The 12,682-nt window shown below is 39.5% G+C and overlaps 1 protein-coding gene across 1 annotated transcript in view; it reads right to left on the reverse strand.

The window, feature by feature from the left end:
* SLC5A8 (solute carrier family 5 member 8) overlaps window positions 1-12,270 on the reverse strand; it is a 58,408-nt gene extending 46,138 nt beyond the window's left edge. Inside the window, exons 1-3 of the mRNA XM_014835062.3 lie at window positions 11,528-12,270; window positions 6,203-6,268; window positions 4,315-4,366 (exon numbers count right to left, since the gene is read on the reverse strand). Coding sequence (XP_014690548.3) covers window positions 4,315-4,366; window positions 6,203-6,268; window positions 11,528-11,878 — 469 coding nt within the window. The 5' untranslated portion in view covers window positions 11,879-12,270. The remainder of the gene's footprint in view (window positions 1-4,314; window positions 4,367-6,202; window positions 6,269-11,527) is intronic.
* Between the last annotated feature and the right edge of the window lie 412 nt (window positions 12,271-12,682).

Here is a 12,682-nt window from a genome sequence, read left to right on the forward strand (position 1 = left end):
ACACAAAAAATTGTGAAATTTACACAATTTTAAAAGACAATATGACCTCAATTAAAAAAAGTCAAGGTATCAAAATAAAATTTACTTATTTTATAAAAAAAGAATACCCCATTTTATAAGCCCTAATGAAATAATAGACCCAGAATGACCAACAATGATTGCTAATAATTTTTTTAAAAAAGACTCACATTCTATGCCTTTTGAAGGAAATAAATGACACTACCTATGAAATAGTCTTTCCAAAAAGTTGAACTGGAGTCTGAGGAAAACTTATAGATCTAACTACTAGTTCATAAGAAATACAGAGGACTTGGGAACATTAAATGACCCCATGGTGATACATTCAGTAAAACCAAGAACCTGGAAAATTAGACAGAACAACTGACCCACTTTCTTCAAAAAATAAACTGCAATTTAAAAAAAGGGAGGGATATCACAAAGCAAAAGAGACTTTAAAGGAGTTTCAAAATACATCTGCTAAAAAATTGACAGAACAGAAGAGGAAAAATCAGCAGTTATATTTGGAGAGTTTAACATTCCTCTTCAGTAACTGATATAAGAAAAAATTATTGCTTAAGATAAAGAAGATTTGAACACTATTAACCAACTGAACCTTTGACATTTATAGAACATTACACCCAATAACTACACAATACACATTTTTATAAGAGTACATAGAATGTTCAGCAAGATAGACCATATTCTGAGTCACAAAACAAATTTCAATAAGTTTCCAAGGATTAAAATAATAATAGTTCTCTGACCAAAACAGTATTAATTTAAAAATAAATAACAAAAAGATATGTTAGAAAATCACCAAATGTTTGAAAATTATGTAATACACTTCTAAATTACCTCTGGGTGAAAGAAATCAAAAGAGAAATTAGAAAATCTTTTGAACTGAGTGATAATAAAAACACAATGTATCAAAATCTGTAGGATGCAGATTAAGTAGTACTTAAAGAAAAATTTATAACTTAAAAGTTTACCTTAAAAAATAAGAAAGATTCAAAATCAATGATCAAGTTTCTATCTTAAGAACCTAGAAAATTTAAACCCAAAGTAAGTAGTAGAAAAGAAACGATAAACATAATAGCACGAATTAATAAATAGAAAGCAAACACATAAAATCAACAAAGCCAAAAACTGGTTCTTAGAAAAAATTGAAAACATCAATAAAAGAATAGTGAGATACATGAAGAAAAAAGATAGAAAAGATATCAATATTAGGAATAATTAGAAAGGACATCATTATAGGTACTAAAAACATTAAAAGGGTAACAGGATGTTATAAACAACTTTATGGCAATGAATTTGACGAGTTAGATAAAAATGAATTAATTCCATGAAAAACACAGTTCACCAAAACTGACTCAATAAGAATTAGAAAATATGAATAACTCCATATTTATTAAAGTAATCGAACCCATATACCAAAACCTTTCTATAAAAACAAATGTTGAGCCCAGATGTCTTCATTGTGAATTCTACAAGCATTCAAGAAACAAATACACAATTTTACATAAAGTCTGTCAGAAAATAGAAGAAGGAACACTTCCCAATTCATTTATGAAGCCAGCATAATTGATACAAAAATCCTGACAAAGACATTAAAAGAAAAGTAACTTCAGGTCGACAGTCCACATAGACTGTAAAAATATTTAACAAAACATTAGCAAATCAAATCCAGCAATAATAAGAAGGTTAATACATCATGACCAAGTGAGGTCTATTCCAAGAATGCAAAACTGATTTAACACTTGAAAATCAATGTAATTTCCCATGTTGACAGTGCAGTAAGACAAGAAAGAGAAATAAGAAGCATACAGTCTAGAAAAGAAAAACTAAAACTGTATCTATTCATAAACAACATGAAAATCCTAAGGGATTTGCCAAAAACCTACTTGAATTAGAAGCAAATTTAGCAAATCTCAGCATAGGAGATCAATATATAAAAGTCAACTGTATTTTTAAAGATTGGCACCTGAGCTAACAACTGTTGCCAATCTTTTCTTTTTCTGCTCTTTCTACCCAAGTCCCCCCAATACATAATTGTACATTTTAGTTGTGGATCCTTCTAGTTGTGGCATGTGGGTCTCTGCCTCAGCGTGGCCTGACGAGTGGTGCCATGTCCGCTCCCAGGATCTGAACCAGCAAAACCCTGGGCCACTGAAGCAGAGTGTGCGAACTTAACCACTCGGCCACGGGGCTGGCCCCATCAACTGTAATTTCATATATTTGCAATGAATAATTAGAAAATATTATAAAATGATACCATTTGCAATAGCATCAAAAATATCAATTATCTGGAAGTAAACCTAAGAAATATGCACAAGACTTCAACATCAAAAACTATAAAACTTTACTAAGAGAAGTTTTCAAAGGCCTGGACAAATGGATAGATACCATGTAATGGATTGGAAGAGTATCTCCTCTTGTAAAATGTCTATTCAAGTCTTTTGCCCACATTTTACAAGGTTATTTGTCTTTTTGTATTCATTTTACTATTCCATGAGCCAGTAAACTCAACATCAAAAGTATACATAAGCTGTATAATCTGTGCGTTTTTATTGTTTATAAGCTATATCTCAATTTAAATGATAAGAAGTAATAATTTTTCAACTTTAAAAAGCAAGAAAGAGAAACTTAAGAGACACATCAACTAATTGCAATTAGATAAACTTACTTGGATGTTGATTCTAACAAACACAAAAAAACATCAGGGAAAGCTGAACACTGACTTGATATCAATGATACTAAGGAATTAGTGTTAACATTTTAGATATGATAGTATAATTGTGTTTAAAAAACAGGTCTTTATTTTTAAAAGACATACTGAATTCAGGTGAAATGATACCTCAAAGTTACAGCAAAATAATCTAGTGAGGGAAACGCAGAGTGAATTAAACCAGAGCTGATAATTAGTGTAGACTGATGGATACACTAGGATTCAGTACACTATCCTCTCTATTTTACTATATATTTGAAGTTTTCCATAGTAAAAAAAACGATTGGACCCAGAGAACGTTAAGCTCTAATTCAGTTAAATAAGTTTCTATTGAGTATCTGTAAAACACCAAGTACTGTGCCTATGTTTGTGCGTACTGCCTTGGTCACAGTAAAATACACAATTGACATTCGAGTAGTCAAAATGCAGTCTCTTGGTTCCTAATTTATCCCTCGGGAGTGGTTCAATAAACTGATAAGAACAGGGGCCTCGATTTCTCCACAGTTTGAAGGTAGTACTCCCTTATTCCTGGAACTGCACTTTAAAACCCTAAAGCCAACATCTTTGATTATACTTAAAACCAATAAGTAACTTATGAAGTTTATAGCTCAGTTCCTTATGTACAAAGCGATCCATTTGTGATGCTGGTAATATTGACATGGAACATGCCTGACATTCAGAATTCAAAAGCCTATTATATAACGGAGTTCTTCTTTGAAATGAAACTGTTGTACCTTATAAACTTACATGATAACTACTATCTATCATGAAAGCAAGAAATTAGAGTATGGATTTATCATGGTTTTTCCATTTCATATTAACTCCAGGAACTGCATCACATTCTCCCCATCAGAGTCCACTTCTCCATTTTATAAGGAAGTTTTAGAAATAAACTCACTTGTGATTGATAAGAATTTAAAGGAAATGGAGTTTCCCCAAAGCCTTTTGAGGATCTAACAGTCACCTTTGCCTCAGTAAACTATCCCAGTTTCACTGCTTTTATCTGCCCAAATCTAGAGAGTATAGTAATTTGTGGATCAATACAATCTTCATACATTTGTTTATAAAGACACTATAGCCATTTGTCCTTTTCTCACTAGGAGCAGTCTGATATTTCAAATCACACAGATCTCATTCTCCTGAATTTTGGACCATATTAGAAGTGAGGAGAAGAAAATCTTCTCTCCCTGCCAGACTTTTTACAATGGAACTGAGCCTAGGAACAGAGAAGCCTCTTGGAGATGGGCTCCAGGTTAAAGCCACAAAGGGAGGGAGTGTCGTTATTCGTGATTCAGACTATAGGGGGCATTCATTATGAAAGAATGATGAATGGCTGGTTGGCACATCCAAGAGGATCACTGCCCAGTGAAGTCTGCTCCTCTAGTAATCCACAGACCTTTGGGGACTATGATCCAGGAACACAAAGAAGCTGCTAGTGTGGACACTGAACCCACCTGGCCCCCCTCAAGCTGACACAGGTTATTAGAAGCATTCCTCTATTTCCCTGTTTCTCCAAAGAGAGAAGAAAGTCCATTAAAAAGGAAACACAAAATGTGAGTGACATAAGTGGTAACTTTAAAATGTACCTTGATTCAAAGCCAGAGCAGGGGCGTAAATAACAATTCCAGTATACAGAATCTATGGGAAAAAAGAAAACCAAATAAACGGTATGAATTACAAATAAAATATTGATAGCTTTCTATAAGTTCAGTTAGGAATTAAAACCACACTTTCAGTGGACTTAATAAAATTGTTTGTAACTTGAAAAATGTTATTTAAGTGAAGTTGATTCTCCTTTTCTGTTTGTGACGTGGTCATAGGCTATAAAAATCTCTCATGAGCAATTTTGTGAATAAATATGGACTTTTCATGTGGGGTTAGTGCAGACAGTCACTGATCCATCAATCCAAGCTTGAAATCAATTTTCCTGCATCTAAAACAATTACAAAGAAAAAAAGAAATTCACATACCTTTGAACTATTGTTAAACACTGCATAATCAATTGGGAAAACAGTGAGAATTTTGGAAACTCGTTTTTAAAGGTTTGCATGCCCATTAATTAAACAAAAGTGTAAAGTTACACTAGAAATTCTCAAAGCCAACAAAAACTGCATTCTATCTTTTTTATACTATTTATTATTTTTCATTCATACATTTAACAAATATTTATTAATCTGGGGTACAATCATGAATAAGATACGTAAAGTCCCTTTTCTCAGAATATCATTTTCATTGCACATGATTTTTCAAATATATCACACAGAAGCTAATTTTGTGATTACCCCATAAAAACATTGTAAACAAAATCATATTATGTAGTATTTGAATGTTTGATCATATAACATGAGTAGAGCTATGGAGGTAAGTCCTTCAAATGGAAGATGCTAAAGCTGCCCTCTTACTGCAAGAGTGTACTAGCTTTCCACATTCACTCTGTCCAAGTTGAAGATTTGAAAACATGACCATAGGCCACATTCCTAACACTTGTCCCCACTTTTCATTTCTGTTTGCATTTCTAACAATGATCCAAAGGGAGTTTGAACAGTTGGCAAATGCAAGTACCAGCCTCAGCTCTGTGTCAGAATCTCTAGCAGACCCCAAAGGGCTCCTTCCTTTGAGGGCTGATATAACTTAAGTTATGTAATTTACAGAGATAAAAAATCCAGTTGAATAATTTACAAAGCCACTCTGTCATGCTGTAGCAAATGTTTAGGTAGCTTGTGATTGGAGAAGCGGAGCTGTAAACAGGAATGAGCAGGAAAATTCCTTCCTAGACTCTCATTATCAAAACCATCTCTAAAGTACATAGCTACCCAGAGGAAGTTGGATATAAATGATGGGACAATGATCATGACAAGACTCCAGCAATCTGGATGAAGGGTGGTAGGCATTCTTTGTCACTGACGGCTTGGCAAATCTCTGCTTTCCATTTGTGTCAATCAGTAAGTCTATGCTTACATAATTCTTGAATTACTGGATTGTGACCCTGGCTTTAAAAACTCCTCCAGAATACATGGTTCTGTTGTTTTACACTCAGTAACTGTTTCAATTAGATCTCATGTTTCCATTTTTAAAAGGGAGTACTGATTCATTTTTTGAAGTATGCTACTATTCCTACTATCAGCTGCTACTACAGCTACTTCAAATATCTGTGTCACCTCAGTAATGCCCTGACTGTCAGTTTGGTGGGGATGGTAGGAGGTAGGATAAGCAACATAATGTTGTTTGATCAATATAATATTTAACATTCATTGAAAAGATTCTGTTTGTCCCAGAAGGAAGGCATTTGCAGAAACACTGTTTCATGATCTTAAGGGTTAATGCTGTGTAGTGACAAGTGTTTTTCCTTTTTTGTTTCCTCCTATTTCAACATGTCTTTTTTATGTTTCATGCATTTACTGAGTAAGTTTGGCCGAGATGCTTTGGTTAAAAACATTTTAATGAAAAACAATAAATTAATGGAGAGCTACTTACTGTTTCAACGATGAAGAGGACTGTCCCACAGAGACGAACGTATTTATTAAATCGAAGTTCTAAATACTGTTTCAAAAAAAGGAACAATGGTTAACATGTGAAACCTCTGGACACTTTTTAAAAATCAGCTGCTTAAGAGGTAAATGCGCTGAAAATTTAAAGTAATTTCATAACTAATTTGCATTCTGTATTTTTACTTTACTATTATTTTTATTTACATGCAGCAAAATTGACTGTTGCTTTAGAGTCCAGTTAAGTGGGTTTAAATATACAGAACAGTTCCATCACCCCCAGAAAACTCCCTCCTGTTGCTCCTTGGTAGTCAAACCCTTCCCCCACCCCTAAACCGTGGCAGTCACTGATCTCTCCATCCCTAGCTTTGCTCTGTCCAGAATGTCATATAAACGGAATTATATTCTGCATTTTTAGAATGAGCCAAGTGTTGTTCTCCCCTTACTCTTGGTATCTACTCCATACATTTCCCTGATTCACCTTTCCCACAGCAGGCAATTGTGATGAAATTGTCAATCGAGGTGCCCTGCCTCATCTGACCAAGGGGTAGTCACATGACCCAAGCTTAGCCAATCAGCTTCTCTTCCACAGAAAATGACTGGAGCAGAAACAGACTGATCCTGACAGGGTTGCTGGAGAGGCTGCCCTGGCTCCTGTCCTTTTCACAGTCTGTTTAACTTTCCCCTCTGTTCTATGAGCTACCCTCATAACCTTCCAATAAACTTTTTTTTTTTAACTTAAACCAGCCCACGTCAATTTCCATTCAGAGCCAACAACCCTATCAATTCTTCCTACTCTCCTTGACATCTGCTATATCTTATAATATAGTCTGCTTATCTCCTCTGTTATATAACATAATGTATTATAGAGTTAGAATCCTAGAATTTCAGAGCTGGAAGCAAGCTGGGGCCCAAGACATCCTTTAATTTGAATACTATTACTACACATAGAGAGAATTTTAAAGCTGACAATAGTCTTTTCACATAGCAGGGGAAAAAAGGAAGGCAAAACTAACACTAGGTAAAAATCAGAAGAAAAGACACTGGATATTTTTGTTCCATAATCACTGCTAACGTTCATAGAGGATTTGTCACATAGACCGTGCTTCCAGCAACTTCATGAGGCAGGTAGTATGTATAAGTACATGTTAGAGAGGAGGACACTGGGGCTCAGAGAGAACACCAAGTTTGCAACTAATGGTTGCCAGAGCCACAATGCAAATCTAGGACCATCTAATGCCAAAATTTGCGGGTGTAACCACTACATAATTTGAAATAAATAAGTAAACTGACAAGGAGTCTAAGATTTTACAGAGTGAGTGGGTGGCACTGACACATAGTAGGACCTCCAAAAATAACTGATGTGCAAAAAATATACAGTTCAGTGTCACACACTGGGGGAAGAATTCCAGCCCTTGTCCCAGCCTCACCCCTGACTCCACGAGCTTGGTGGAGTCACATAAAATCTCGGCTTCCTCCTCTTGAAAATGAGGATCACAGTAATAATTCTTTCCCCTCTTACTTTGCAGGGTTTTGGAGGCTATTGAATGATATAAATGGATGGAGAAATATTATAAACTGTTCATTCAAAAGTAAGATATTAAGAAGCTGGTATCTAAATCCACAGGCAGTGAGAGTTTGAATTTCAGTGAATTACATGTGTGAAAATCATTCAAGGACATTTTGGAAGACTTTTTAGAAGACTCAAGTGTCTTGAAGCCTAGAAACAGAACAATGTTATTTCCTCATACTTGTTTTAGTAAAACTCTATTACAAATGAATGTACATGAATAGACAAAGAAGCCTTTGCCTTTTCTAGGTACACGTATCCAAATTGCTACAGACTAAAGAAAACTGAAGAGAAAAATGTGATGGAGATAAGAATGTAGCAAGTTAAACCAAATAACTGAAATATACATACATATATAAATATATGTGTGTGTATATATATATATATTTCCCCACCCCACTCCAAGGTCAGCTGGATCCAGGCAAACCTATGCATTTAAGCTGAAACAAGACCATCTCAAGACAGAACCAAGAAGTATATCACTATCTCAGATATCAGTAGTTACTGGTCTGCTAAAGAAATATGTGGATACCCCCCCACCCCCAGAAGCCCAAGTCACTGAGAAGCAGGCTTAGAGAAGAGCTCTAGGATTTCCAGACAAAACTATAGATTAACAGTAGGTGCCAATAGTCAACCAAGATCTCTCGCAGTCCTCAGAACTTTCAATACCTTAGGGATGCTAAGACATCTACTGGATTAAAAAAATAAAAACAGAGAGAGTCTGGGCAACTCAGTTCAAACACACAGATTTCGCTGGATCCAGAAAGATCCTGAAGAAGTGGCGAATGAAATTGGATTCTTGCATTACACTTCTTGTCTGTGGATCTGGGAGTTGCTAAACACCTGCCAGACTACACTTAAGGTGGTGATAGACATCAAAAATGCTCCTGAACAGCCAGTCTTAGCTAACGAACTATAAATAGGGAGAGATTTCATACTTGAGCAAAAGTCCAGGGTATCACCCGATGCTGCACTTCTTATTCTGTGTAGGTGGCTCCGCCTCTCAGCATAAAACAAACAAAATATTCCTCAAGAAAGTGTTTGCCATGACCAACCTTCAGAAACAGAACATGTTATCTAACTTCTCTGTCTCCAATTGCCTGGCACCCAGTAGTCGTGAACACTCCTGGTGCATCCACAACTCTATGTGTCCTGTACTACTTCCCTTGTTCTCTCTGAACTGTCATAAGCCTTGCTTGGGGTTATAACAGACTCACCAGAGCCTTCAGAAGCAGCCATTATGCACCACTACACAGCCTATAAGCATGTGTCCACTTTGCTTCACACTCTCTTATGTAGCTTAACTAACTCTGAGTCTCTTTGTCTGCAAAATGGGGCTCTCATAATACCTCCCTTATAAGGACTGTTTTGAGTATTGAGTCAGATAATGTATGTAAAACATGCAGCCTAGCGTCTGGCATGTATTAAACATTCAGTAAATGTTAGCTTTTGCCATTTTTAGCTGGAACCCTGCTAATTTAGCCTCCACTACTGGAAATGTGTGGGAAATCTGTTTCTGGTTGAGTTAATGTTGCGGCCCCAAAGAAGCACGGGTCAGTGACTATGAGAGCGGCATTCATCTGTGGGGACTGAAGTCCTCTTGCCAAATTCTTCAAACCCTTTCTGAGTTTTGGAGTTGGTGAACTACAGATCAGCGCTCACAGACTCAAATGCCTATAAGTCCCATCAGGTAACACCTGAGCGGCATCGGTCAGGTGTTTGTACATTAACATGATGGAACATTCCTCAAGTCCACTAAGAAATATGTTCTCTCTCTCTCCCTCAAAATAAGAACTCCCTTCACTCCTGTCCATTTTCTCTTTTGCATTTTTTTTTAAAGATTTTATTATTTCCTTTTTCTCCCCAAAGCCCCCCGGTACATAATTGTATATTCTTCGTTGTGGAGTCTTCTAGTTGTGGTATGTGGGACGCTGCCTCAGCGTGGTTTGATGAGCAGTGCCATGTCCGCGCCCAGGATTCGAACCAACGAAACACTGGGCCGCCTGCAGCGGAGCGCACGAACTTAACCACTCGGCCACGGGGCCAGCCTCTCTCTTTTGCATTTTTGACAAAGACATAAATGCAAAGATTTCTCTATCATGAGAAAGCAACCATGCAAATACAGTGATGAGGCCTCAATATAGAAATTAATAGGAAGTCATAGTAATGACTGTAAACTGGAGTTCCTGTGGCCACAGAGTGCAGGCCCAGTGTCACAAGTCTTCCAGGTTGTCAAAAGAAGCCAGAATCTGGAATTTTATTCGACTTCCCACCATCATTAAATGATAAATTAATTTTTTTTCAAAACACCATAGGGGTCAAAAAAAACAACAACAATCATGACTGAAGACTGAGTTTGGCCTGGGGCAGCCAATTTGTCACCTTTGCAAAAGAGAAAAATTCTATCCTGCTCACTTCTGGGGTGATGACTGAACTCTCTCAAACACAAGAACCAGAGTGAGCGGAAGACAATGCTGCCCCAGGGATGCCTCGCTCTAAACGACACGACTAAAGCCCATGCAGTTTGCCACCTACACTTACGGTGCCACTGGGGCCTGGTCCCCAGCACCAGTTGAACCAGCCTCACTAGGAAACCACCTTCCAGTGGCTCTGGGTTGGAGCAAACACTACATTAAACTCAAAGACAGAGGTGGCTGGTGAGAATGAGGCTCAGAGTCCTCTGGGTAATGGCCTATTAGAGAGGAAACTTCTGCAGGTTGGTCCATGGAGGATGGGTAAACGCGACCACTGAGGGCACTAATCTGGGCCTCACCACTCCCCTGGGTTTTTATCCTCCCCTCACACTCCCATTCAAGCTCTTTAAAGTAAACCAAACATTCACTATATTTGCAAAGCCCTTTCCTGCAGACAACTTGAGAAAACCTATAACCAGTGGGCTTATGCAAGAGGAAAGATGGTTTTCCTTAATCATCTTTCCATAGAGAGAGAAGGCAGAGCTGTTTAAGAACCTTGCAACCAAATTTTCCTAGTGATCCCAAGATAAACGCCTCTAACCACCACAATACTTATGGCCAATATTTATTCAGCAGTTACCCTGTGCCAGACACTATTCTAAATGCTACACTTGCATCATTTTATTTAATCCTCCCAACAACTGGATGGGGTAGGTGGTATTATAATTTTCACTTTGAGATGAATGAAGAGACACAAAAGGTCACTAAGTCACCCAAGGTTACCTAGCTAGGAAGCAGTAGAAAATGGTCTCAAAGCAGGTATTGGGACAAGAGTTACAGCATCTTTAACCATTTAACTGTCTTCCTCACCACGGCAGGTATGTGTGTGAAAGGGGAAGGAGGGGAGAGTGAAAATTCTTCCCCAACTAACCTGGAAAAGTGAATAGTGCCTGGAAAAGACCTCGAATAAGGGGATTTATTTCAAGGAGGAGGAGCTGAGACTTGAACGACTTACCCTCCCCCAAGATAAAAAGTGTTAAAATCTTTCCCCTTGGCTCAGAATCAAGGATGTTAAAGCAGAAAGGGCCTTAGTGAGCACTAGTCCAAATCATTCCCTTTAATTTGGAAGCCTCTTTTTCACTGAGCTCCTGAGAGTAAGTCCCAAGATTTTGTGGCCTTTATCAAACACTTCTCCCTTAAAGGGGAGGGCATGGGAGGTGATGGACCTGGACAGGCCGAGATTTCCATATGGTGGTCTGCCCCCAGGAACATCTCTGCAGGAGCCAGAAAAGTCCTCCACACCCCTCCCCAGCCCACCATCATCCTTTACCTCGTAGGTGCTGGTAATTCCCAGTTTGTAGAACACAGGGAGGAAGATCTCCGCGCTGATGACCACCACAAAGAAGTAAGTGATGGCAAAGATGCTGTATATGGCCCCAAAACGGTAGACCTCGGAGGGGCTGCCCAGGACGGTGACCGCCGACATGAAGCTGGCGGTGAGGGACAGCGCCACTGGCACGGCGGTCATTCTTCGGCCGCCCATCAGGAACTCCTTGGAGGTCTGCTGGCCGCCCCCCGCGAAGGCGTAGTAGATGCCGATGGCGGCCGAGATGAGCAACATCGCGGCGAACACCACGTAGTCCCACACCACGAAGGTGCCGATGCCCCGCGGCGCGTCCATGGCCGCGCGATCACCCGGCCCCGCGCGGAACTGGCGGCCCCGCGGCGATCAGCCGGGACTGGAGCTTCACCTGGCCGGCCTGGCGCTCACTTCTTATTTCCCGGCGCCGGGAGCGCGGCGGGCGTGGCGCCCTGCGGGAATTGGAGGCGTGCTCCAGGAGTCGGTCCCCGCCGGGTCCCCGAGCGCCCCGCGAACGGGGGAAAGTGGGTATGCGCTGGTGGTAGCCGGTGGTCCCACTGCAGCCAGCCGAGCCCCTCGAACTGGGCCTTCGGGAAGCGTCCCCGCCACTCTAAGCGCTCACCTGATGCCCGGCTCCCAGTTGCCGGGATCCCGGAGCGCAGCAGACACCTGGGCAGGTGAGGACTGAAGCCTCCAGCGCGTCCGTCGAATCCACAGGGAGCGCTCAGCGCAAATTTTATCAAGAGTGGCACCTGAGGGGACGCACCATTTAAATGAGCAGGCGACCGATGGGGGAGTGGGGTCAAAGGGCAGTTGTCACGCCTTTACTTTTAGTTTTCCACTTCAACAGTCCAGGTCCTTACGAGAAGATACACTTGGAGTTTTCAGATTGCCTTATTTGATAAATTAATGGGCGATTCGGGTGCCAATGTTCAGTGAGCTGAGGTCCCAGGTCTTAAGCAGGTAAGCAATTATAAAGGCGAGGAAGAAGTCTGTGCGATAGGTTGCCTGAGTTTTCATTCAATGAACATCTTTTATCCCCAACAGTCTCTCCTAGAAATGATAGTTGCTATAATATTAATAGTACCTACTATTTAATGAGCCTTACCATGTGACATACAACGT

This window comes from Equus asinus, chromosome 4 (genome assembly GCF_041296235.1).
Source record: "Equus asinus isolate D_3611 breed Donkey chromosome 4, EquAss-T2T_v2, whole genome shotgun sequence".
NCBI classification, from domain to species: domain Eukaryota; kingdom Metazoa; phylum Chordata; class Mammalia; order Perissodactyla; family Equidae; genus Equus; species Equus asinus.